Below are 24,523 nucleotides of genomic sequence, written 5' to 3' on the forward strand. Positions count from 1 at the left end.
ATCAATTCTATATGTGCTCACAATTGCTCTCTTTCATTTCCTAGAGTTTCCTAGGTTCTCCTGTTGTTCCCTATTTCATTAGATTTTGTCATGACAGGTAATATGATACAATAGATACAATATTGAGATAGGAGTCAAGAAGATGTATGTGCCTGCCTCATTGTTTATTGAGAGAACTTGGTCAGGTAATTTAACTTTTCTGCTCCTCAGTTTCTCCATCTGTTGACTGAACAGTAACAAAAAAAAAATCAATAAATTAAAAATTAACAAGTACTTATTAAGCATCTAGTATGTGTTAGACATAATACTTGGTACTAAGGATCCAAAAATAAAGAGTCTAACAACCTTTACTTTCAAGGAGCACATACATGCAGAACATATACAAAATAAATACAGAACAGTGTGGAAGACAAGATATTAACATTTGGAAAGACTAGAAAAAGATTTGTCTAAAAAGTGGCATTTAAGCTATATCTTGAAGGAAGAATTCTGTGAGACAGAGGTGAAAAGGAAGTACCAAGGACATGGGGAGTATTATTGTAAAGTACAGAGATGGAAGATAGAATGCCTTATGTAAAAAATGGAAAGAAAGCCAATTTAATTGTTATTCAGCCATTTATAGTTGTGTCTGATTCTTCATGATCTCATTTCAGTTTTTTCTTGGCAAAAATAAAGGAGTAGTTTTCTATTTCCTTTTGCAGGTCATTTTATAGATGAGGAAACTGAGTCAAACAGGGCTAAGTGACTTGTCCAGGGCCACCCATCTAAGTGTCTCTGGGACTGGATTTGAACTCAGGAAGATGAGTCTTCCCACTACAGGCCCAGCACTCAAAATATTGAGACCTAGCAATGCTTTGTCATAAAGCATAGAAAGAAGGGTAACATTATGAAAATGGAAAGATAGGTTGGGTACAAGTAGAGAAGAGCTTTAGATAAACTAAACACAAGAGGTTATTTTGTATTCTAGAAGCAATAAGGAGTCACTGGAGATTATTAAGTAGGAAAATATCAGGATTAGCTGTATGATTGAGGAAAATTATATTGAAAACTATATGTAGGGAGGCTTAGAGTAGGGAAATACTCAGCAGAGAGATGAATTAAGAGGCCCCTGCAATAACTGAGTCAAGATGATATGAGGTTATTGTGATAACTAGGTGATAAGTAGTTAAGTGATAAGTACCTCACATTAGTGACTTCCCTCAAAGCTTATGGAGTCTGATGAAGTCAACACAGGCAGCCTTAACCACCATGTATATTCTGCACAAACCTGTCCTTTGAGAAAGAAAACACAGTATTAGTGAGATTTCAGAAGGAAAAGATTTACTGGATTATCCCTCAAAACAAAGAAAAGAAAGACTTGAGATTAAAATAAACTAATTATGTAAAGTGCTCTGTAAGCATTAAAATGCTATGTAAATATAAATTTAAATTATATTCAAGAAATTTTTTCAAGTATGCCTTATGTGATATGTAAATGTCAGTAAAAGGCAAGTATCTTTAGGTAACTAGAAGGGCATGATACAAATGTCCACATCCTGGAGTCAGAGACTTGGCTTTGAATCCCAGTTCTGCAAATTGCTTAATATCGCTGGGCTTTAGTTTCCTCTTGGTTAAAATCAATTAGCCAGACCCAGTAGCCTTTGAGGCTCTTTTCAACCCTAAATTGTTGTTCCAAATGCTCCTACAAGAATTTACATTTCTTTAAAAGGTAACCCGGAAAAAGGTAATTCTCTCTGAATTTCTTTTAGGTCCCTTTTGTATTCTTGTATCTGCTTTTACTTGTGTTCTTTTCTCTTCTCCTAGTCAAGCTATCTGCTATTACTCTCAATAACATCAGTGTCCCTGCTTATAACACCTGTCATATCCCCTATTCCCTTAGATTAGCTGTTTCAAATCTATTATAAGATTATAAAAAAGGTAAAAAAGCTTGTTAATAGTTCATAGCTTGTAGTTTGATAATAGTAATAACAACAGGCATTTTTATAACTCTTATTTATGTCAGGCACTATGCTATGAGCGTGATAAAATTTTTCTCATTTGAGATAACCTGGGAGGTATGTGCTATTATTTAAATTTTACAGTTAAGGAAACTGAAGCAGATAAGTGAAAGCATCTGAAGTCAGATTTGAATTCTGGTCTTTTTGACTCTAGGCCCAGAACTTTATCCACTAGCTTACCCTTGCTTAGCACATAGCAAGTACTATAAAAATGGTTTGTTGTTGTTGTGTTATGGAAAACCCATTAGATTTCTACAAATTTCTCTAGAGAGTTCCATAATTTTGTTTTAGATTAATTGCATTCATCTGTGGTTGCTCTATAATAACTATAATTGCTTATAATAATTATAAGGATCCAGGCTACTTAGCTTTTTATTTTTCAAAAAACATGTAAAGATAGTTTTCAGTATTCACCCTTGCAAAACCTTGTGTTCCATATGTTTCTTCCCTCCCTCCCCTAGACAGCAAGTAATTCAATATAGGTTAAATATATACAATTCTTCTGAATATTTCCATATTTATGCTACCCAAGAAAAATCAGATCAAAAAGAAAAAAACTGAGAGAAAAAAACAATCACTCAAACAATAACAATAGCAATAACAACAAAAGATGAAACTACTATGTTGTGATCAACATTCAGTCTTATAGTCACATTTAATAAGGATTTTATTACAGAATTCAAGGCTAGCTAAGTGGTATAGTGCATAGAGCACTAGCCTTAGAATCAGGAAGACTTCTAGGCAAAACACTTAACCCTGTTTATCTCAATTTTCATATCTGTAAAGTGAGCTGGAGAAGAAAATGGCAAAACACTGCAGTATTTCTGCCAAGAAACCTCCAAATGGTGTCACAAAGAGTCAGACATGACTGAAAATGACTAAACAATAGTAAATAGAATGAAAGATGGGAGATGCGGAGAAAGGAATAAGCATTTATATAGTGCCTAATGTTTAAGACCACTTTGCTAAAAGCTTTACAAATATCATTTCATTAGATTCTCACAATAATACTGTTAGGCAAGCGTTGTTATGATTCCCATTTTTTAGATATGGAAACAGATTTGCCCAGGTATACGTAGCTACCAAGTATCTCAGACTGGGTTTGAACTGAGGTCTATCTTGAATCCAGATCCAATACTCTATCCACTATGCCTTCAATTAGCTACATAGGGGAAGACTATAAATTGACACCAGATCTCACGAAGCTCCAGAATTAAAACAAAACAAAACAAAACAAAAAACCTCTAAGGTTTCCATTAAGCTGTGTCTGAAGGTTACATTCCCATGGCTTAACAATTCCATGATTTCAATACAGGCATACTACCATTGATTGTCATTCCAAGAAAACATGGTGTTCACGAGCTAGTTGCAAAAGGTTGCAGTTCATAGGACCTGACCTATAGGAGCCTCGACAGTGGGTCAGAGGCTGAGAATAGAGTAGGGAACAGGAGCTTATTAGGACCCTTATGGGAGTAGTGATATTGGCTTTGTCTTAGGCTTTCATATATCCATAATTTCAGAAGACTGGATACTTTTATCCACATACCTGGGAAAGGTCAGCATAATCCACTTCTACTACTTTGGAACTGGACCACCTGAGATCCTCACAATATCTTTTAGTGTTGGGGTCAGTGTAGGAGGAGCAGGAGATAGAGATATTCTTTCTTGTTTCTCAAGCTTAGAGTAAATCTTCTCTTAAGAAAGGGAAACTCCCTTCATATATGAAAGTGCTCATAAGTGCTGGAAATTATGCTGTCTTCCACATCTGACCCAAAGGAATTTCCTCCTCTTTGATGCAGCCTTCCTCTCACTGCATCCTGAGTAAAAGTGTTTTTGAAACACTTAGGATTGTCGATTTAGAGCTGGAAAGGGACCTTAGAGGTCACCAAGTGCAATCTTTTCATTTCACTTATGACAAAACTGACTCTTGGAGGGGTTAATTAAATGACTTGCCTAAGATCACATGACCAGTTAGAGTCTGAGGCAGAATTCAGATTATAACTCAAAGTTCATTATTATGCTAAGGTGATTAAAATACTTGCAAGTCTGATGTTCTTAACCTAGGGTACATGAACTTAATTTAAAAAATAAATTTTGAAAACTTTATTTCAATATAATTGTTTTATTTTGTGATTCTATGTGTTTTATGTGCTTAAAAATCTGTATTTTGAGAAAAGGATCCATAGATTCTACCTCCAGAAGGGTCCATGACACTCAAAAAGTTAAGACTGGTGGGACCTGAGTCAAATAGTCTTCTAAAGCTTAGGCCACAGATTTGATCTAAGGGTAAAGACGAATTGTTTTTATGGCACCTCCTAGTTAAGGTAGATGGTATAAAGCCTAGAGTGTTGGACTTGGAGTTATAAAGACCTGAACAATTCCTGCCTTACATACCTCCTAACTGGAAGATCCTGAGTAACCTTTCTCAGCCTCATCCATGTAAAATGGGAGTGATAATACTATCCACTCCACAAAGTTGCCATGAGGATTAAATGAAATGACATATAAAGTGCCTTGTGAACCTTTAAGCACTACAGAAGCATTACTATCACTTGCCTGGCCACCTCTCTCCGTTCCATGCTTACTTTTGTTAAATGTATGTTGGTTAAGGGACATTGGATGATGAAATATGTTACCTTAGCATGATTAACAGGCCACAAACTCTCTATGGTGTTGAATAAAATAATGCAAACTTGAATAACCACAAATGTGAAAAGATAGAAAGCTATCCAATCAGTGATCAGCATATTGGACTCACAAGGCAAGGGCTGTCTTTACACATTCTAAGTAGCACTTAGCTGGCATATTTGCAGACCATCAGTAAATATTGAAGCATTTAATCATTAGCAGAGCAGGATTGCCAGCTGTACCCAACAGACTAAGAACAAAAGCAGAGATTTTATTTTATTTATTTATTTAATTTTAGGGATGGTGGATGGATTGGAAGGGAAGGCAAGTTGGAAAACTCTAATTATCTCCTTTTTCTTTAACCTTATGTTTTAGAATCTCAGACTCATGTCCTGGAAGTAATCCTATATAGCACAATTTGAAAGGGCAGTATCCTTAATTAACACTTGGCAGCAAACTGGTTTGCCGATCTATAATGGCAGTACAAGTTGTCGCCTCTTGATGGTGCCACAATTTTATAAATCTTCTCTTTGAGGGGAGTATACCCTGAAATTCAGGCACTACATATTAGTTCTCTTGGTGAATACTAGTATGGCGTGTAGATGGTGATATTAAAATTCATTGCTTCAATCACAGGAAATATTTTATTCATCTTTTTAAAGGTTGAGTGAGTTAATACTTTGAAAAGTGTTTGATGATTAAGATCTCTTACAAATAAATCTCAGTGCTTCAAGAATCCATGATTCAGTTAAGGTAGGTACTTATACAGATCTCCACCTCAATCTTTTAGAGCCATGATAGCCAGAAAATACAGAACCCCTATGGCACCAGTCACTGCACTTTTGAAAGCAGAAATACACTATGTTTTAGGGTCTATGATGGAAGCTTCTTCAGTTTGGTCGGATCTGTAAGGGTGACTTTCTGCAGACATAATGTTCAGGATCCCAGGATCACATCCAGGTCAGGGTCAGATATCAGAGCAGGAATTTAGCATAGTAAGATATTCTTACAAGTTCAACTCAAAAGTTAATGAGCAGTATTTGATCTGGAGTTAGAGAACCTGAGTTCGAATCTTTTTTCTATCAGCACTAGTATAATCTTGACCAACTTATTTCTTGGCCTCAGTTTCTTGATCTGTAAAATGATGGGATTAGTCTCATAAGATTTCTTCTAGCTCTATGTCTATGGATTCGTGAATATGAATGCCTTTATAGATAGACTGATTGATAAATGAGATAAAAGCTGAAAGTACATGGACACAACAGAGGGGTGGGGAAATCATTCTTATTCTTCCTGCTGTTGTTGAGTACCATGTTTTTAAAATATTCCCACATAAATAGACATCTATGAGGTTATACACCTTAGCCAACTGTTTGACTAACTAATAGATATAGATTTAAGTGACTTTGATGAATGGTTCTCAACTTTTTTGATTTTTTTTTCTTTTCATTTCAAGAATAGTTTAAAGACATTCTTTATAGAGACTACTTTAATCAGACATGTGGTGATTATATTTAAAGAATTTAGAAACAGTCTAGGAATCATAGAGCTTGGGAATCTGATGAATTAATAATTGGATTAGGAGCATATTCTTTTTTTGAGGCCGTATTCTTTTTTTTTATTATTATAGTTTTTTATTTACAAGATATAGGCATAGGTAATTTTTCAGCATTGACAGTTGCAAATCCTTTTGTTCCAACTTTTTCCCTCCTTCTCCCCACCCCTTCCCCCAGATGGCAGGTTGATTAAATATGTTAAAGTATAAGTTAAATACAATATATGTATATGTGTCCAAACAGTTAATTTGATGTATAAAAAGAGTCGAACTTTGAAATAGTGTACAATTAGCCTGTGAAGGAAATCAAAAATGCAGGTGGACAAAAATAGAGGGATTGGGAATTCTATGTAGTGGTTCATAGTCATCTCTCAGAGTTCTTTCCCTGGGTATAGCAGGTTCAGTTCATTACTGCTTTATTGGAACTGATTTGGTTCATCTTCATTGTTGAGGTGGGCCACGTCCATCAGAATTGATCATCATATAGTATTGTTGTTGAAGTATATGATGAGGCAGTATTCTTTTGAAGAAATTGACGTTGGAAACTTAGTTATTCACTGTATTAATGAGTTAGGGCCTAGTATAGTGACATGGAGATTTTTTTTTTTTAACACAGAATTGACTAGTAACTTAATGTTTTGGGACCAAACAAAATGACAAATTTTATAGCTGATATTGTCTCCTTCATGAAGGATCACTGTCCTACTGCATCTGTGTTCATGCTTGTTATTGGTGTATGTCTATCTCAAATCATTGTTACTACTCTAGTCTCTCTGATAATATTGTCAATGGGAAGGGCACAACATTCTTCTGGGCTTTCCCCCTCCATCTCCTATCCTCTGCTACCCTTTGGTACAGGGTTTTCTCAAGGCCCTCCATAGCTTGGAATCTACTTCTCAACTGTTCAACTTTGAACTACCTTGTCTATCCATACACCCAGATTGTATTTGATTCAGCCAAACACAAGATATTTTTTAACATAATATCCTCTGTCTTTATCCATTGATTAAAGCATTTCATTCCTGTCACATTTACCAATTGAATTATTGAACTCTTTTTCCATTTTTTGTTTGATTACTTGAGAATTCTGGAAAGTCTATGATTAATATTAATTGAAGTGGGAATGGAAACTTTCCCCCACTCCTGCCTCACATTAAGAATAACTGGGTCACAAAGAATCATAGTATTTTTTAGAAGAAGGAAAGATAATAGAGATTGTCTTAGTCCATCCTTTCATCTTAAAATGAAGAAACTGAGTACTGGTAAATATGCAGTAGAGATACAGAAAAAAGAAAACAGTCCATCTGGCAAAAAGTTCATGTAATTTGTGTCAGGACTCAGCAGATTGGATTTCAATAAAGAAGCCAGATGAATTTAAAAATAAATCACATTGATTATCTTCAAATGGGCAGATCATGGCTTTTGGTTTTGTTTTCCAGTGAAAACAGCCAAGGAAGCGAGGGGAAAAGGAAACATTGTATGCCGGTTTTATACTAAGTGCTTTACAAATATCTCATTGAATTCTCACAACAACCCTCTGAAATTATTGTTATCCTCATTCTATAAATGAAGAAACTGAGGCAAATAGAGGTTAAGTGACTGGCTAAGATCACACAGTGACCTGAGTCTAGGTTTTAATTCAATTAAGTGACTGAGTCTAGGTTTTATCTCAGATCTTTCTTATTCCAGATTTAGTGAATTATTCATCTGTCATCCAGCTAAAGGATCAATAGACTTTGAGGCTTTATTGTCACCTCGCCCAAAATCTGACCATTAAAAAAAATTGGAGTTTCCCCCTTAATGATGAAAATACATTGCAATCTCAAATCTGTGTGAATCAGTCTAGGAGGATTTCTTGCCAAGAAGAGTCCCTCCTTTTTTTTTTTTTTTCCTAAAGGAAAAAATTAAGGAGGTTTACTGAAGATCGAATAAGATCCTTGACTGAATCTGAAGTCAGAGCAGCTGGAATAGGGACAGGATGAGGAAGATTGATTTTTTTGCTTTTATTTGTTTTCACCCTTTTAATAAATTATTTTTGGTAGGATAGTGAGAAGGACAAAGAATTGGGGAAAGCACCTGTCCCTCCTTATTCCCATCCATCCCCCCAGTCCTGACCATTTCATTACTTCTCATGTTTTATAGATAGTGAATGAATATTAAGGCCTGAATATGTTTGCATTTAACAGCAAATAATATCTAACAAGCCTCTAGGTGCCATGCACATCTGGCATCTGGATTTGACTAGCATGAATTAAGTAACCAGCCCACAGTCACACAGTTAATTAAACTACTGACAAAGACCAGAACCCAGATATGATTACAAATCCACTACTAATTTCAGTGATTTCCCCATTCACTTTCATTTCATTCTACTTCAGAATTTTTCTTTCCACATCAATTCTTGGCAGTATTTCAAAGAATTAAAGTGAAAATTTCAAATTTTTTTCATTTTTATTTATCCTAAAATCACAAAACTGAAAGGAAATTTGAAGAGTCAAATCTGGTCCAACTTTCTCATTCAAGGAAAGTTGAGACCCAAATCATTCAAGACAAGGTATTGTCCACATTATTTTTTAAGTATCTCCTGGGACAGACACACATGTACAGGGAGTATTACATATGGTTTTAATAAAGCACCATGCATATTTCAACTGATTTTGTTACATACACTACTGTCTTTTGGGCAAAAAAGAAACAAACTCCGAAGCCCTAAACCTGGTTAACTTGATATAAATAGCAAAACCAAGGAAGTGGTCAAATGAGAATATGTTTGATGTGGGGGTGTATTTATTCTCCAGGGATTTCAGGGATTGATTCTAGACAAAATTGGTCTTAGTTTTGTTTTTTTTTTTTTGAATATGGTTTATGCTCTGGTATTTCCACAACTAGTCCTTCATCACCCTTCTTAAAACAACAAATAACATCTGGAGGGGTTTTCCTGACTGTCCTTAGGTAGAGTGATGGCTGTACTCCTGGCATGGCTTTTTGTGTTGGGAATTCCTACTTCCTAAAGAGGCAGAATTTATTAGTCTTTATAAAATGATGTAGTTCTCCTCCCCTTTGAAAATTTGTTCAGTATTAGAAACAGGGTAAAAAGTCTTATTTTTTTGATTTGATTCCAAAGAAAGTCTTACTCTCATCAGTTTGCTTGTTTTTTTTTTTTTTTTTTTTTTTTTTTTTTTTTTTTTTAGTGTTCAGAGAAAATTATGAAACTGAGTTTTTCATTTGACATTAAAATCCCATTATACTGCCTCAGATGACCTTGCATTTTTGAAGTCTGTTTCATTAAGAATGCAAGCTAGAAAGGGTTTGAAAACAAGTTAAAAATCAACTCTCACCCGAGGGTCAGTCTCACTAAGTTCAGAAAACTTAGATTTATAAGATTAGTTATTTCAAATTTGAAAGCTATTATGGCAAGAAGTGGTGTGATCTTCATAGCTGATTTGTATCACCTGTACCCAGTAAATCAAACTCAAAAAAACAAGCCCTTTGTTTCCTGAGTATATAAAGCCAAAATAAATATCCCTCCCCACTTTATTTCCTACTTTAGAATTAAAATATGTGCAATGGGAAGCTTTGAATCAAAGGTAAGCACTTGGGTTGAACCTTTACAAAAGTAAAATTTCTGAGTAAATAAGAAGGGATCTCATAGATCATCTAGTCCACTTCCTCATTTTACACATGGGGAAACTGAGGCTAGTAAATTCTAAATGGATTTATTTTTAAACTACAACACTGCTAAAATATCCCCAGGAAGATGACAGTGCAGGGTAGCCAGTGTAGGTAGGGATTGTAATAAAAGAATTATGAACTAACTTTTAAGAGTTAGCTTTTTAAAGTGAAAACAAATAAACTCCCCTCCCCACCAAAAAATTAAGCTTCACATTCTTTTTTAGATCAAAGATAATATATTTTCTTTGAAAATAGACAAAGAACTCTTGGAATTAGTGACAACATATCCAATGGGAATACTTTTTGAAAGTGAACACAGAAGTGATTTCATTCATGGTAAGGACCTGTGAATTCAAGGGAGCTGTTGACACATATACATGAATAATGACTGTCAGGAGGAAAATCTCTAGGGTGAAGGATTGATTTATATGGAGTGTGAAGAAAAGAGCTTAATGCTTGGTTCATCTAAAGTATGTAGAAGGGCAGGATATGATAGCTACCTAAAATATGTGAATTATGTATATACTAAGGATAAGGAAGAACTGTAAAATAATTCTCAGTGAGTCATGAGTAAGAGTGAATGTGAGTAAATATAAGGATTAGGTGTACATATGTTCTAGGAGGAAAGAAATGGGAATGCCAAATGAGATTTCTGAGCACTATATATATTTTAATTTTTTTATTTTGATGGTATATTATCTTTCCAATTACAAGTAAAGATAGTTTTCAACCTTTATTTTTGTAAAATTTTGAGTTCCAATTTGTTTTCTCCCTCCTTCTCTTACCTCCCTCATCCCAAGACAGCAAACTGATATAAGTTATATATGTACAATCAATTTTTAACATTTCCATATTTGTTATGTTGGGAAGGAAAAATCAAACAAAAGAGAAAAACCATAAGAAGACAATAACAACAACAACAAAACAAAACAAACAAAAAACAACCAAAAAAGGTGAAAATATGCATCTATTGATATTCAGTTTCCATAGTTCTTTCTCTGGATGTGAATGGCATTTTCCATCCAAAGTCTAATGGAATTGTCTTGGATCACTGTATTACAAAGAAGAGCTAAGTCTATCACAGTTGATCTTCACACATTCTTGCTATTACTGTGTACATGTTCTCCTGGTTCTGTTCACTTCACTCATTATCAGTTCATATAAGTCTTTCCGGGCTTTTCTAAAATCAGTCTGTTCATCATTTCTTATAGAACAATAATTTTCCATTACATTCATATATTACAACTTATCCAGCCATTCCCCAATTGATAAGGATAATCAATTTCCAGTTTCTTGTCATCCACAAAAAGAGCTACAAATATTTTTACATATGTGGGTGGGCTCTCTCCTCTCTTTTATGATTTCTTTGGGATATAGACTCAGTAGCAGTTCTTTAAGAAAACTGCCTACATTTTCAGTGATGTTCTCATGATATGTGACATTGTGGATAAGGAACTGGATTTGGAGTCAGTAAAACCTAGATTCAACTCCTGTCTCAGACATCCTGATTGTGTGACCTTGAGCAAGTCAGGTAACCCTGAGGGAATTATATTTTGGCCTTTAAGACCCTTGCAGCTTAAAATACACAAAGCCTTTGCCTTTTTTTGTCCCTAGTAGAAACTATTATATCTAAAGCAAAACACTGTTTTTTTTGTTTTTTTTTTTCCTTTTTTTAGCTGTGGAAGAGATACAAAGAGTTTTCCAATTTTCTTTCAAGAGAGGGTTTTTTTTTTTTTTTGAGGGGAGGGGTATATGTTTCAGTCATGTATAACACTTTGTTACCCCATTTTGGGCTTTTATTAACAAAAATACTAGACTGGTTTACTGTTTTTTTCTCTAGCTAATTTTACAGATCAGGAAATTGAAGCAAATAGAGGTAAATGACTTGACCAAGCTCACACAACTAGTAAATGTTTGAGGCAAGATTTGAACTTATGAAGATGGGTCTTCTTGATTCCAAGCTCAGTGCCATTATGCCACTTAACTGTCCACAAAACACTTTTTATTTTAAAATCTTCTGATATGTAAGATGGAGCAGAGGAAAAAAGCCATTTGTGTTCACTACCCATATTCTTATTTCCTACACTAGAAAGCATGCATGAGAGACATAAAAACAATATAACTAGTTAGCCATATCACAGATTTGGTCAAAAATTAATCTTGTCTATAATAAACATTTTACCCTGAATTAATAATTCTGCTTGTTACCATTTAGCAGGTTTTTTTTTTTTTTAGATAATTGATATTTATATGATCCCTGTTTCTTAAAATATAAGGGATGGGAGAGCAGGGCAGAGAAAAAAGGACACAGTGAAAAGAAACCTGTCTGGTCCAGGAGCTGGAGAGTTAGATCTAGAATTAAGAAGATCTGAGCATGGACAAGTCACCACATTTTAGAGCTTCATCTTCCTCCTCAGTAAAATCCAGGCAATAATGACTTAAAGAACTGTCACAAGATTGTCGTGAGACTCAAATGATTGCTTTGAAACAGTTATTATTATTATTATTATTAATGCCATTATTATAAGAATGGTTATTAGTTTTGCTTCTAAAAGGGCTGTCCTTGGTTTAAACAAATGTACGTCTCAGATGCTTGTGCACTGATTGTCCTTAAAGAAAGTTTTGCCTAATGAACCAGAAGGCTTGGTTAATGAATGCTAATTCCTTAATCTCTTTTTGGGAGTCCTACGTTTCTTTGATCTGATTGATGTTATTTCTAATCAAGTTGGCCTTCTTGTTCTAGTAAAAAATAAGCTGACATTTTCTTTTAGAATGTCCTATATATTATCAAGGTCCATTAGGAAAATTCTAGATGTCCTCTATGTTGGAATGATCATTGGAAATATTGGTACAGAGTTCTAGTTGAATTGCAATTTGTGTGTTATGGAAAACTAAACAAATTTTCACCCAGGGCTTCTTAGTAGCCAACCTGAAGGTTAGACTGTGATTGACTTCCTGTCCAAAATGGAAGCCTTATTGGTATCAGACTTTCCCTCTGACTGGGGAACCTGATTTTCTTTTCCCCTTTTCTATATTAGTTTTGATTGAGACAGGATTTTGCAAGGTAAATAGTAATCCTCTAAGAGTTTTGTAAAATGATGTCAATTTATTAGATTATATAATTATGCATTTAGAGGTGAGTATAATTGTCTGGGTCTACCAGCTATAGTACCCCCTCATGGAAGACAGTTAATTTTCCTGATTGTTTAAAAACTACTCTATGTGGATTTTGCTAAGGTACTTGGGGGGGGGGGGAAAGGAATAACTTAGTAATGTGCTATCAAGAATTGGAACTCTGGACAAATATCCCCAAAGCACCCTGAGTGATTTGCTACGAAGAGCAAATATTTAATTGGAGAGAGACTAGAGGGACAGATTTTGGTACTTAACCAGCTTAATTTTTACCCAGTCTAGTTGATGTTATCACAGAGAATAAGGGAGAGATAATAGAGGGGACAAAGTGTTAATGTGCTAAACTAAGTGCAAAAACTTGTCTCCACTCCACATGAAGTGTGAAAACATTTCTCTAATTGAATTGGAAGAACTTGGCATTGACTGGCCATGGTGCCAGGGTCCTGTTAGCCTTGGAAATAGTCAAGAAGCAGTTGAGGCAGTGAGCAACTTTCTGGAACCTACAAATCTCCAAGAGGGTTGTTAGTTGAGGGGAGATAGGAAGGCTTTGTCTCTTCTTACACTATCTTCCTGCCTTTCCCTACTATGACCCACATCCTTCTTTAGTATAGTTACTTGTTCAGTAACAGACAGATCATCCAGCATGCAGCAGACATATACAAACAGAGGTAGTGACAAGGGAACAGGAACGTTTGAGGATCGCGATCTCTGGCAGCAGAGAAGACAGCTGACTGGATTCTAAAGAGAATTAGCCCTAGCTACTTAGAGGGGAGCTGTGGAATAGAACAGCCCCAAACAGCTGACCCAAATAACCTGCTTCTCAGAGATACTGCTTGATTCTTTGACTCCAAATCCAGCCTTCTTTTCACACCACTACACTGCCTTTTACAACCCTAAAGCTAGGAGGAATAGTGAATTGAGAGTGGTGAATATAAAGCCAGTAGGAATGGAAAATGGAGATAAAATCCTGTATGTTTACTGGTCATGTAGCTCTGGGCAAGTCACTTAAATTGTCTCAACAATTTCCTCATCTGTGTGATGGGTCATCTCTGTGAAGTACTCTCCAAATCTTACAATGCTATCTATAAAAATCCTAATTATTATTATTATTGTTGTTGTCATTATTATGTCATCACTAAGCTTTCTCAATTCTAAGTATGTTCACTTCCTTTAACTTATCTTAGCATAGCCTGGTCTCTAATACCTTTAGTTTTCTTACTTTCAATTTTATTAATTTCTCCTTTTATTTTCAGAATTTCAAATTTGGAATTTAATTGGGAGTTTTAAATTTGTACTTTTTCTCACTTTTTTAGTTGAAAGTCCAATTCATTGATCTTCTCTTTCTTTATTTTATGCAAGTAAGCATCTAGGCACATAAAATTTCCCCTAACAACCTCTTTGGCCGCATCCTATAAATTTTGGTATCTTGTCTCATTGTCATTTTCTTGAATGAAATTATTGATTGTGTCTATGATTTGTTGTTTTACCTTTTCATTCTTCTGGATTAGATTATTTAGTTTCCAATTAATTTTTGGTCCATTTTTTCCCGGCCTTTTATTGCATGTAATTTTTATTGCATCATGATCTGAAAAAAAATGTATTTACTATTGATTTTGAGGTCTTTATGCCCTAATATATAGTCAGTTTTTGTATAAGTTTCATGTACAACTAAGAAAAAAAGTGTACTCCTTTCTGCCTCGATTCAGTTTTCTCCAAACCCAAGGTTGGTTATGAGAATCAAATGAGATAATACAGCTATTATTTCCACATTGTGACCTTTCCCATAGTGGTTTTCATATATCACAGGTAGGCATAAAAATTAAATGGAAATTTGCGGTGAGTTTTGCAGAAGCTGCAGGCCATATACAAATGCCAGCAGACCACTCAGAAAAACACTTAACCCAGATTTTACAATAAGTCGCAATAAACATCCTATAAAAGAAAAAGGAAAAAAAAAAATAGATTTCTTTTCTGGAATGCAGGGATGGCCAAAAAGTTTTACATGGGTTTTCTAAATTGTGGAAGGGATGACTTCTACCTTGTAAAACTTAATAGCTTTATATAAATAAAAGCTATTTATTATTAATTATTATTTTGTTTTCATACTGCTCAATGAGATTCAGTTAAACAATATCCTAGGAAAACTTCCTGTCTCCTGTTCTTTTATATTTAATATTCCACTGATCATTGCACAGGTGGATGTAACTACTTCTTTTGGAGTTGAATAAAAGTCTCAGGATATAAGCCTAACTTCAGGAGGGTTGCTGAAGAATGCTTGGCACAACTCTCAGAGTAGACTTTGTAAAAGTTGACAAAGAGGGTATGTTCTTTATTTTAGCCCTACAAATTTTTATTTCTTCTACTGCATTTCTGTATTTCAAAGCTCTTTGTTCAATGCAGTTTGGAGATTAGGATTATTATTATGATTATTTGATATGTTATTTGATATGGCCAAGTCTGATGCTTTTTCATCTTCCTCATTCTCTAAGTTTCTATAATCTAATGAACTTAGAGAATGAGAAAGATGAAAAGGCAAAAAAAAATTAACGAACAAAAACACCAAAGTTCTTAGTGAGGCCTTCAATACTTTATAAACTCTTTCAATGTATTAAAGTACAAGATATGTAAAAAAAAGTAAAAGTGAGGAGAGAATAAATATCTCTGCAAACATAAAATCTTAGCATTTTAGGGATGAAAGAGATGTTAGAGATAATATATTCCAGTTTATTTCTAGGTGAGGATGTTTTGAATTAGAGAAGTCTTGTCTAATGTCATATAGTTAGTAACAGAGTCTGACTGAAAACCCAATTAAGATTAATTTACATTGGGCCTTTGCACACATAGCTTTTTAAAAAGAAATGGATCATAGATCTATGATCCATGAGTTTGGAGTGAGGAAGATCTGAGTTCAATACTCCCTTTGACACAACCTCATTTACCTTCATTTCCTCATTTGCAAAATGAACTAGAAAAGAAATGGCAAACTACTTTAGAATCTTTGCCAAGAAAACCCCATGGGCAGTAGTTCATGGGGTAACATAGAGCTGGACACAACTGAATAATAACAATGCTTTTAAAGCTATGATGTTAATTTTATGCCAAATTTGTGATACATTAGAATTGTGCCTTTTATATTCTTGAGGCATATGTTTATAATGGCATAAGAATTCAGAAGAGAGGGAGGATCCAGTGAGAACAATAGTAGTCAGGAAACAGGACTTTAACCAAGACTTGGTTAGATGGGATTTGGATAGGTGGAGTCTGGGCATTCCAGAGAGCTGATAAATGTCCCCTGGGACAGAGCCAAGGAGAAGATTAGTTTTAGATGATGGGGGATGAAAGGAATTAACTTGGTGCATTGTAGGGTGGGGGTGAGGGGCAGGGTAGAACAGTCATAGGCCAGAGTAAAAAGAGTTGAGAAAAGACATTGCTTGGGCTAGGTTTTTTCTAACTGTTCTGGGTTTTCCTTAAAAGGTTCCTTTGTTACACAGACCTCTGTTAGCTCTGATGTACTTCAGCGCATTGATTTATTTGTTTTTGGAGCAGATTGTAGAGGACTCATATGACTTGGCGCTGTATGGATATATATTTCTTTAATTTGTGGGCAGCCTTCCTGCATTGTGCATCTGATTCAGACTTGGATAAATTGGCTGAGAATGGAGTGATAAGAATAGAGAGCAGCACATACCAGTAGACCAAACTTCCTGTGCTTAGGCCTTTGAATACTGTGTTTCACAGGCTGAAATAGCATTCCTCTTAACACTGAGATCGCTTATTCCCTGGTGACTTAAGCAATATCACTGGCTTCAACAGAAACTATTTTAGGAAGGAGATGTAGGAGGAAATATGTATCCTGGGTTGTACAGAAGTTCTTGTGCATTTATCAAGTATATCAGTATATTCTTTTAGATTAAAAATTAGTGGCTTTCAGGTTGTCCAACATTTCCACTGCCAATTTTGGCATGCCACGAGCCCTAAAATGTGATGAAAAAGGCTGTTTTAAATATCTTTTAGTTGTTGAGTCATTTCAGTTGTGACTCTTTGTGTTTCCATTTGGAATTTTTCTTGGCAAAGAAATCAGAGTACTCCAGCTCATTTTAGAGATGAGGAAACTGAGGTAGAGTTAAGTGACCTGACCAGGGTCACACAGTTTGTGTCTGAGGCAGTGTTTGAACTCCATTGCACCACCAATAATTGAAATTTATAATATTTAATAAGTTGCCAAATGCTTTTTTCATACTATCTGAGCCTCATAGCAATGTTTCAAGATAGGTACTACAGGTATTATTCCCATTTTACAATGAAGGAAACTGGAGGCTCAAAGAAACTGTTTGCTCAGTACCTCATAAATTTAATAAATATTTAATAAATATCAGAAGCAGAATTTGAATCTAAGTCTTCCTGACTTCAAGTCCATTTTGATCTAACTTGAATTAGAGAAAAGAAGTTTTGTGCAGATATTCTAGACTGCAGAACAGGTGCTAGGAATGGTGTTTTTAGTAGGGACTTTCGCTTCTACAGCTTGATGTGCATCCTCCTACTTCTCACCACATGAACTTCTTTTTACTTGGATAATCAATATAATGTATATATTTCCACATAGTTTTTTTTTTTTTCTTATGACAGCTTACTGTCAACCTGCTGTTCTGGTCTCCTTTCCCTCCCTCTCTCCTCCCCTATAAAGCTGAGGTGGGTTGGACTTAGCATTAGCTGGAGCAGGGACAGCAGCTGCAGAGATACATAAGCAGTGGTGTTGCTGCATGTATTAGGTACAGAAGCTTAGAAACAGGGGTTCTCTGTTGCCATGGGAACAGACTATGAAGAGAGAGATCAAGTATTGAAGAAATTCGGGGAGTAAAAGGGAGGTGGGCAGTCACAGTGATTTGTCTGAACATTTCTTTTGATCCATTATTGTATTTTGTCTTTTAGGGAGATATGGAAAGTCAAATATTCTTTAATTGGATTTGCATGTGCAATTATTGATTTTATGTGATTTAATTGGGGTAAGGGTAAGGGTAGGAAACTTACACTTGCCTTTGCTATTTGCTGCCAACATAACTGTTAAATTGTGTTAGTCTGATTTAGTTGTCAGTTGATGTTTGAAAACTAAGCAGAGTAGTGTTCATTTGTGGTTTGGTTGCTCTGTTGAGTAGGCAGACCTCCAGAGGGTTTGTTTGTTTTGTTTTTCTATCATACAGAAAAGATAACAACCAACCCAGGCTGGAAACAAGAAAAAAAAAAGTGGTGGTGGTGATGGTGATGATGGTAGTGATGGTGTGATGGGGATAGTGGTGGTGGTGGTGGTGGTAATGGTGGTGGTGGTGATGGTGGTGGTGATAGGGGTAATAGTAGTAGTAGACGAGTCTGGCTAAATATTTGCTTATTTACCTTGGAATTAATGCAGAGATTGAAGCTATCAAGGTGAATTTTTTTCCTACACTGATTCTTTCCTGGATTATAATAAGTGTTTCTTGAAAAGTATGATATCCCTCATTTGTCACAAAAATGCACTTTTGTTTTCTTAAAATTAAATCATAATTTTGTCTAGGAATCCCAAACAAAATGTATAAAACAGCGAAAAATAACCACTTTTCAGGTAACCATAGGTTATATATGACATAGTGACCACTTTGTATGCCCATTGATTTCTCTAAAATAGATTACTCTATGTTTAATATGGTTGTATATGTATAACATATATCAGAATTGTTGCTGTCTTGGGGAGGGATGAAGAGAGAGAAGGAAAGAGAAAAAATTGAAATTTAAAAACATAAAAATGAATGCTGGGAATGATACATGTGATTAGAAAGAACAAAATACTATTAATTAAAAATAAAATAAAATAGATTACTCATCATTCCTAATAACTTATTGCCTTAGATGATTCTGTTTTCTCCATTTTGGTTAGTTTAGACATGGTATAAATTGTCATCCAATATTTAGAACACCAGAGTTACTTTGATTTCTCTTAATTCACCATAATGAAGTAACTTTTATTTCAAGAAACAAAGTATCTTGGAAAGGTCTGAAGTTTTTTGAAACAAGAATAATTTGAAAAGAAGTGATTCCCACGTTAGAATTGACAAGTTCTTAGAGTCTCTTTTCGTGAGTGACAAACAACATGACTATTTCTGTAGCAATGCAGAGCATAACATGAAGCCTAAATGTTATGAAACTACTTCCTGAGCGAGCCAGATGTTTCTGGAGTTGTGAGAGGAGTAGAGATTGAGGAAAAGAGAAGAGAAACTAAAAATGCTTAAGCTATACTAATCAGTTAAGAGAATATCCATTGAGTTAATTTGTGTTTAGGCATGGTAATGTTGTTCATACAAAAGGATATTAATGTCAGAATTGAAGTGTGAAGAGAAAGGTTAGTTGGAATCTACCTATCTATCTACCTATCATCTCTATATACCTCCTCCATCTATCCCTATCATCTATATATCTATCTGATTTATCATCTATCTTGTCATTTATCTTATCGCTATACCTATCATTCTTATCTTTTCTAGCTATCTCTTATGCTTGATCTATCATCTACCTAGTCCCTATCTATTATAGTTATCCAAGTTTATCCATCTATTTTACCTACAGATCAATTTTTCTATTTAAGCTCTTTCATGCTTTGATTAGCAAATGTAGCCACTGAAGAGTAATTATGAAAGCATTCAGCATATGATGTGGGATTATTTTATCTGAAGATTGTTTTATCTTGGAAAAACTCACTGATCTCCCTTTTCACTCTCTTTCTACACCAGGAGAGACAGCGTCTGGAAACAATACTTAGCCTCTGTGCAGAATATACTAAGCCTGACAGTAGTTCGATTGCTATGACCACTGTTGCTGATGTTCAGAAGATTAACAAAGAGCTTGAGAAGTTGCAGCTTTCTGATGAGGAGTCTGTGTTTGAGGAGGCCCTGTTATTTCCAGAAACAAGATACAGGTGCCACCGGAAAGCCTCCATTACTGATTCAGAGTTGTCAGGGTTCAGTAGCCTCAGCCAGAATGCTGCCAGCTTACCTTCCACAAGGAATTTCAGAAATGACGACTCCTTCAGTGACCACAGCAAAACTCCCCCATTATCTTCTTCTCTCTTACTGAAGGCTTCCAGTGAGTCTACCTATCTAAGTATCGTACCAAAGGTAATACTATTGGAGTGGGAAAAAAACCACATTATTTTTGCCTCATACATTAACTTAGAAGCTTTTGGACTTCCTGATTTTAATTTTTAAGTCTTTTTTTTTAGTGAAATATGAGGATTCAACCAACTTCAGTAGGTATTCTGTCTGGATTAATATATAGTATTCTGAGAATTTCTTAAGTGAAGTTGAAAATGTATGGAAATTTCTAATGTCATTGAGCATTTTACATATGTAGCATCTCTTAACTGGATGCCCTTTTGCATTACCGAAAAGTCACAACTCTGTAGAAATTACTTACATCCAATCTGAGAAAGTGACTTAGGATACAATTTAATTTAACAAGCACATACAAAGTATCACACACTGTATAAAGTAAGGAGTGAGGGCGGATGGAAAGGGCACTGGAGATACAAAGACAAAAACAGAACAGTCCTTGTCTTACAAAAGAGCTCACATTTTGGTAGGGGAAAGAACATGTATACAGACAAGTAAATTGAAAATTATTCAAAATAAATACAAAGCAATGTTGGAGTGAGTGCAAGGAGAGTACTAATAGCTTCTTGTAGGAAGTGGTTCTTGAGTTAAGCTAAGCCAAATTAAGGGCTCCAAGATGTGGAGCTGAAAAGGTATTACACGCGTAGACAAAGTGTGGATGTGAAGGTAGAAGGAGATAGAATATTGTGTATGGAAAATAATAATAAGCACAGAGGGAATTAATATATAATCAGTCTAGAAAGATCAGAGTCAGATTGGGAATGATTTTAAATGCCAAACAAAGGGTTTTGTGTTGTATCCTTGGAACAATAGGAAAATTTGTGCACAGGAATGACAGTTCAGATGAGGAGTTATATAGTGAATAGATTATAAAGGGGAGAGCTTGGAGATAGAGTGAACCATTATGAAGCTATTGCAGTAGTCCAGAGAAGGGACAGAGAAGGTCCAAGTGTGAGGGTCTTTGTGAGTATAGGGAAGAGGACAGATGTAGAAGCTGTTGTAAAAATGGGATTGGCATGGTGATGTCTTTTTATTCTTAAGTAAATTGGATTTAAGTGAGGCAGAGTAATACGGAGTTATCAGCCTCACTCTCTTCTATAGCCACCACTATTCAATGGCAGAATAGAGTCAAGATGACTTAAGATGAAGTGGGTGATTTTTGTGTTTTGATGTCTAATCAAACTCCAATTGCTCCACAACACTTGCTTCATCTGCCTTCATGACCATTGGAACAAATTGTTCTCATCTGTCTATTCCACTAAGGCAAGTCTTTACTTGGTAGATATCCCTAACTCACTGTAGGGTTTGAGACCCTTCAGGTGAGTTAGGTGGCTCAGGTAGACACCAAAAATGGAAAGCTACCTTGGAAAGGGCTTGGTCACCATCACACTAGAGGTCCTGAACACCTCCTACACCTCAGAGACTTGGCAACTGATTGGCTATAGAAAGCAAGAAAGAATGAAAATTAAAGCTAAGTTTCAACCTAGACTATTAAAAAAAATAGTGCTTCTCTCCCCAGAAATATGAAAGTTAAGGGGAAGAGGATGGGTTTAGAGGGAAAAGTAATTAATTTTGGTTTTGGATATATAGAATTTGAGATAACTATATAACATCCAAAGGAAGATGTTAAGCAGACAGTTGGAGATATAAACTGGCACTCAGGAGAAAGATGAGGATGAGATATGTAGATTTAGGAGTCAGCTGCAAAACGATTGGATTCATTGGAAATGTATTGGAAATGTAATCATTAAGATGAATAAGGAAAAGAAATTGTCACTCTTCTCATTACCTGTCACATAGGATGTGGTACCTTCAGTCTTTCTGCTTTACTGTAATTCTTCGTTTGAATTTCACTATATATTTTTTATTGTTCTTTCTTAATTGAAAATGTCCTATATTTATATTTTAAAATCCAATTACACAATTCTAATGAGATTTTCTTTATATAATAAACATGTTCAAAACAATTATTGTTAGTGATCAATCAACAAACATTTCCTAAGCCCTGATTATATGACAGGCACCTTCCTAAAAAAGTTATTGCCTTTCAGAAGGAATAACATATGTGTATATGTACAAAATAGATACGAGATAATTTAGAAAAAGGCACAAATAGAAAGGGTGACAGGGGAGCTGAAAAGCTTTCTGGAAAAGATGGTACTTTTTCTCCTAAGATTCTCCTAAGAGGGAAAGTGGAGAGAAAGAGAAAATGTCTTTCTAGAAGACTGGGTAACCAATACAAAGGCATGAAGATTGGAGGTGGAAGGTTATAAATGAAGAGTAGTAAGAAATCTAGTTTATTTGACCACAATGAGTCTGAAAGGGAGTGATGTGTAATAAGGCAAGAAAAATAGATTGGAGACAGGTTGTGACCAAATATTTATGTGACATACAGGAGGTTATAATCCTAGTGGCAATAGGAAGTAACTAAAGTTTATTGAGAAGGGGAGTAACAAAGTACTAAATCCTAGGAGCATTCTTTTGGGAAACTTAAATTGGAGTGAGAAGAAGCTTGTGACAGGAACAACAATTAAGAAACTAGTGTAATAGGTTGTGTGAAAGGAGCCCCAGACAACATGGTTTCTTAACTTTGTCCAGCTCTTTTATGGACTGAATAACAGGAGAAGAGATGAACAGTGAGAGTAATCTAAGTTTGGAATTCAGCAAGGAATGGCTGATGATAGGACACTGAGCCAAGGAATTGCAGAATTGAAAATAGTGTAAAGTTGAATTGGTTAATTAAGGGTTAAGGCTGTTAAGAGAGGAAAGTTTAAAAATGACTTCAGTGGAGAAATTTAGGACTTGTAGGTGCAGGTAGATTTAGGAGAAATAAAGCAGAAATAGAGAAAGAATCATAGGTTATAATTAGGTAAAGGAATTTCAGAGATTTTAATCTTGGAAATGGAACACTGGCGTATAATCAAGAGTGTAATGTTGCCTGTGTATAGCTGAGGTGAAATATAGGAGCAACCATAGTAGTTGAATTGATTGAGGAATTTGGACTTTAGGGTGTTTCAGGGAACAACCAATGATGATAGCTGAAGGAGAATCTGCAATATTTTGACTCTCACCCTACACTCCACCTCCACTAGTGTATCAGAGAATTTGAAAGAAGATATAAATAAACCACACTGGAAAAGGTGGCTAAACATTCAGTGTCATTTGCCCAAATGATTATTTCTATATTTTCTCTGGGAAATATCTTTATCAATAGGTTCCTTTCTGGATAAAGTTCAGATCAGAATACTTATAATATCAACTGAATAAAGTCTAGCAAATGTCGCCCATTAATGTAATTTTCTTATTTGGAATGTTATGGATGTAGTTTTACAGCAATATCTCTATACCAAAGTGCCTCTTTTTTAGAAAATGGAATAGGAAAGAATGCAGAAATCCTGTTGTTACTGACACAAGTTACAAGTTGATCAGTTCTGAAGACCATTCTGCTCTTTGTTGCCTTTATTAAAAAAAGATCTTCAGGAGCAGCTAGGTGGTGCAGTAGATAGAGCACCAGCCCTGAAGTCAGGAGGACCTGAATTCAAATCTGGTCTCAGACACTTAACACTTCCTAGCTAGTGACTCTGGGCAAGTCACTTAATCCTAATTGCCTCAGTCAAAAAAAAAAAAAAAAGATCTTGGCTATGTGTCACTTTGAAAGAGAAGTCACCTGAAGGTAGTAGACTCTTGGGAAAACAAAAACTGGACTCTGAATGACTTGTTTAGCCATGGGAATAATTTGTTCCTTGTTAAGTGTTTTTTTTTAAATGTTCTAATCCTTGCTTGATAAAATACATAGCTTTTTAATAATAGCATTTGGAGTTTGTGGAAAAAAAAACAAGCTGCTTTAACTATATAGAGAATTTGAGCCAAAATTTTGAAAATACAAATGTCCTTGGAAATTCGATTATTTAGTAACTGACCCTCTTTGATTCTGCTTTCTTAAGCTAAAGGACGTGTAGAAACTGAGATTCAACTTCTCTTTGAAAAAGTTTTCTGTCTTCTGTGGAAAGAATCTATTATTTGTGGCTAAAAGAATTTCTTTAAAAAATTCAAAAAGGGGGGTTATGTGGAAAGAACTAAAATTAGCACTTTTCTATAGAGATTAAATTACTCCTAAGATGGAAGATATTGTAAAATTCAGAAATAACAGAGATCTGTTTTTATCTATATGATAATTAAATGATCTCTTTGTGTTAGTGGCATTCCATCCATTACAGACATCATCTGATTTCCTCCCTATAAAAATATCTTAATTTCAGTCATGTTGAAAGTTTTCTTTCTTCCACTGGTAGAAAGGGATGCCTTCTTACCTTCAATTCTTCCAATAAAAGTAATGACTAAATGAGATAATGGATATAAAATATTTAGTGGTTTTAAAACACGATATAAAAAACTATATATAA

The 24,523-nt window shown here is 35.1% G+C and overlaps 1 protein-coding gene across 4 annotated transcripts in view; it reads left to right on the plus strand.

The window, feature by feature from the left end:
- Positions 1–24,523, plus strand: part of PHLDB2 (pleckstrin homology like domain family B member 2) — a 138,835-nt gene that overhangs the window by 22,601 nt on the left and 91,711 nt on the right. For all 4 annotated transcript variants that reach the window (XM_051985267.1, XM_051985269.1, XM_051985268.1 and 1 more), the window contains exon 3: positions 19,743–20,126. In XM_051985267.1, coding sequence (XP_051841227.1) covers positions 19,743–20,126 — 384 coding nt within the window. The remainder of the gene's footprint in view (positions 1–19,742; positions 20,127–24,523) is intronic.

The sequence above is a fragment of the Antechinus flavipes genome, chromosome 3, assembly GCF_016432865.1.
Source record: "Antechinus flavipes isolate AdamAnt ecotype Samford, QLD, Australia chromosome 3, AdamAnt_v2, whole genome shotgun sequence".
Lineage (NCBI taxonomy): Eukaryota > Metazoa > Chordata > Mammalia > Dasyuromorphia > Dasyuridae > Antechinus > Antechinus flavipes.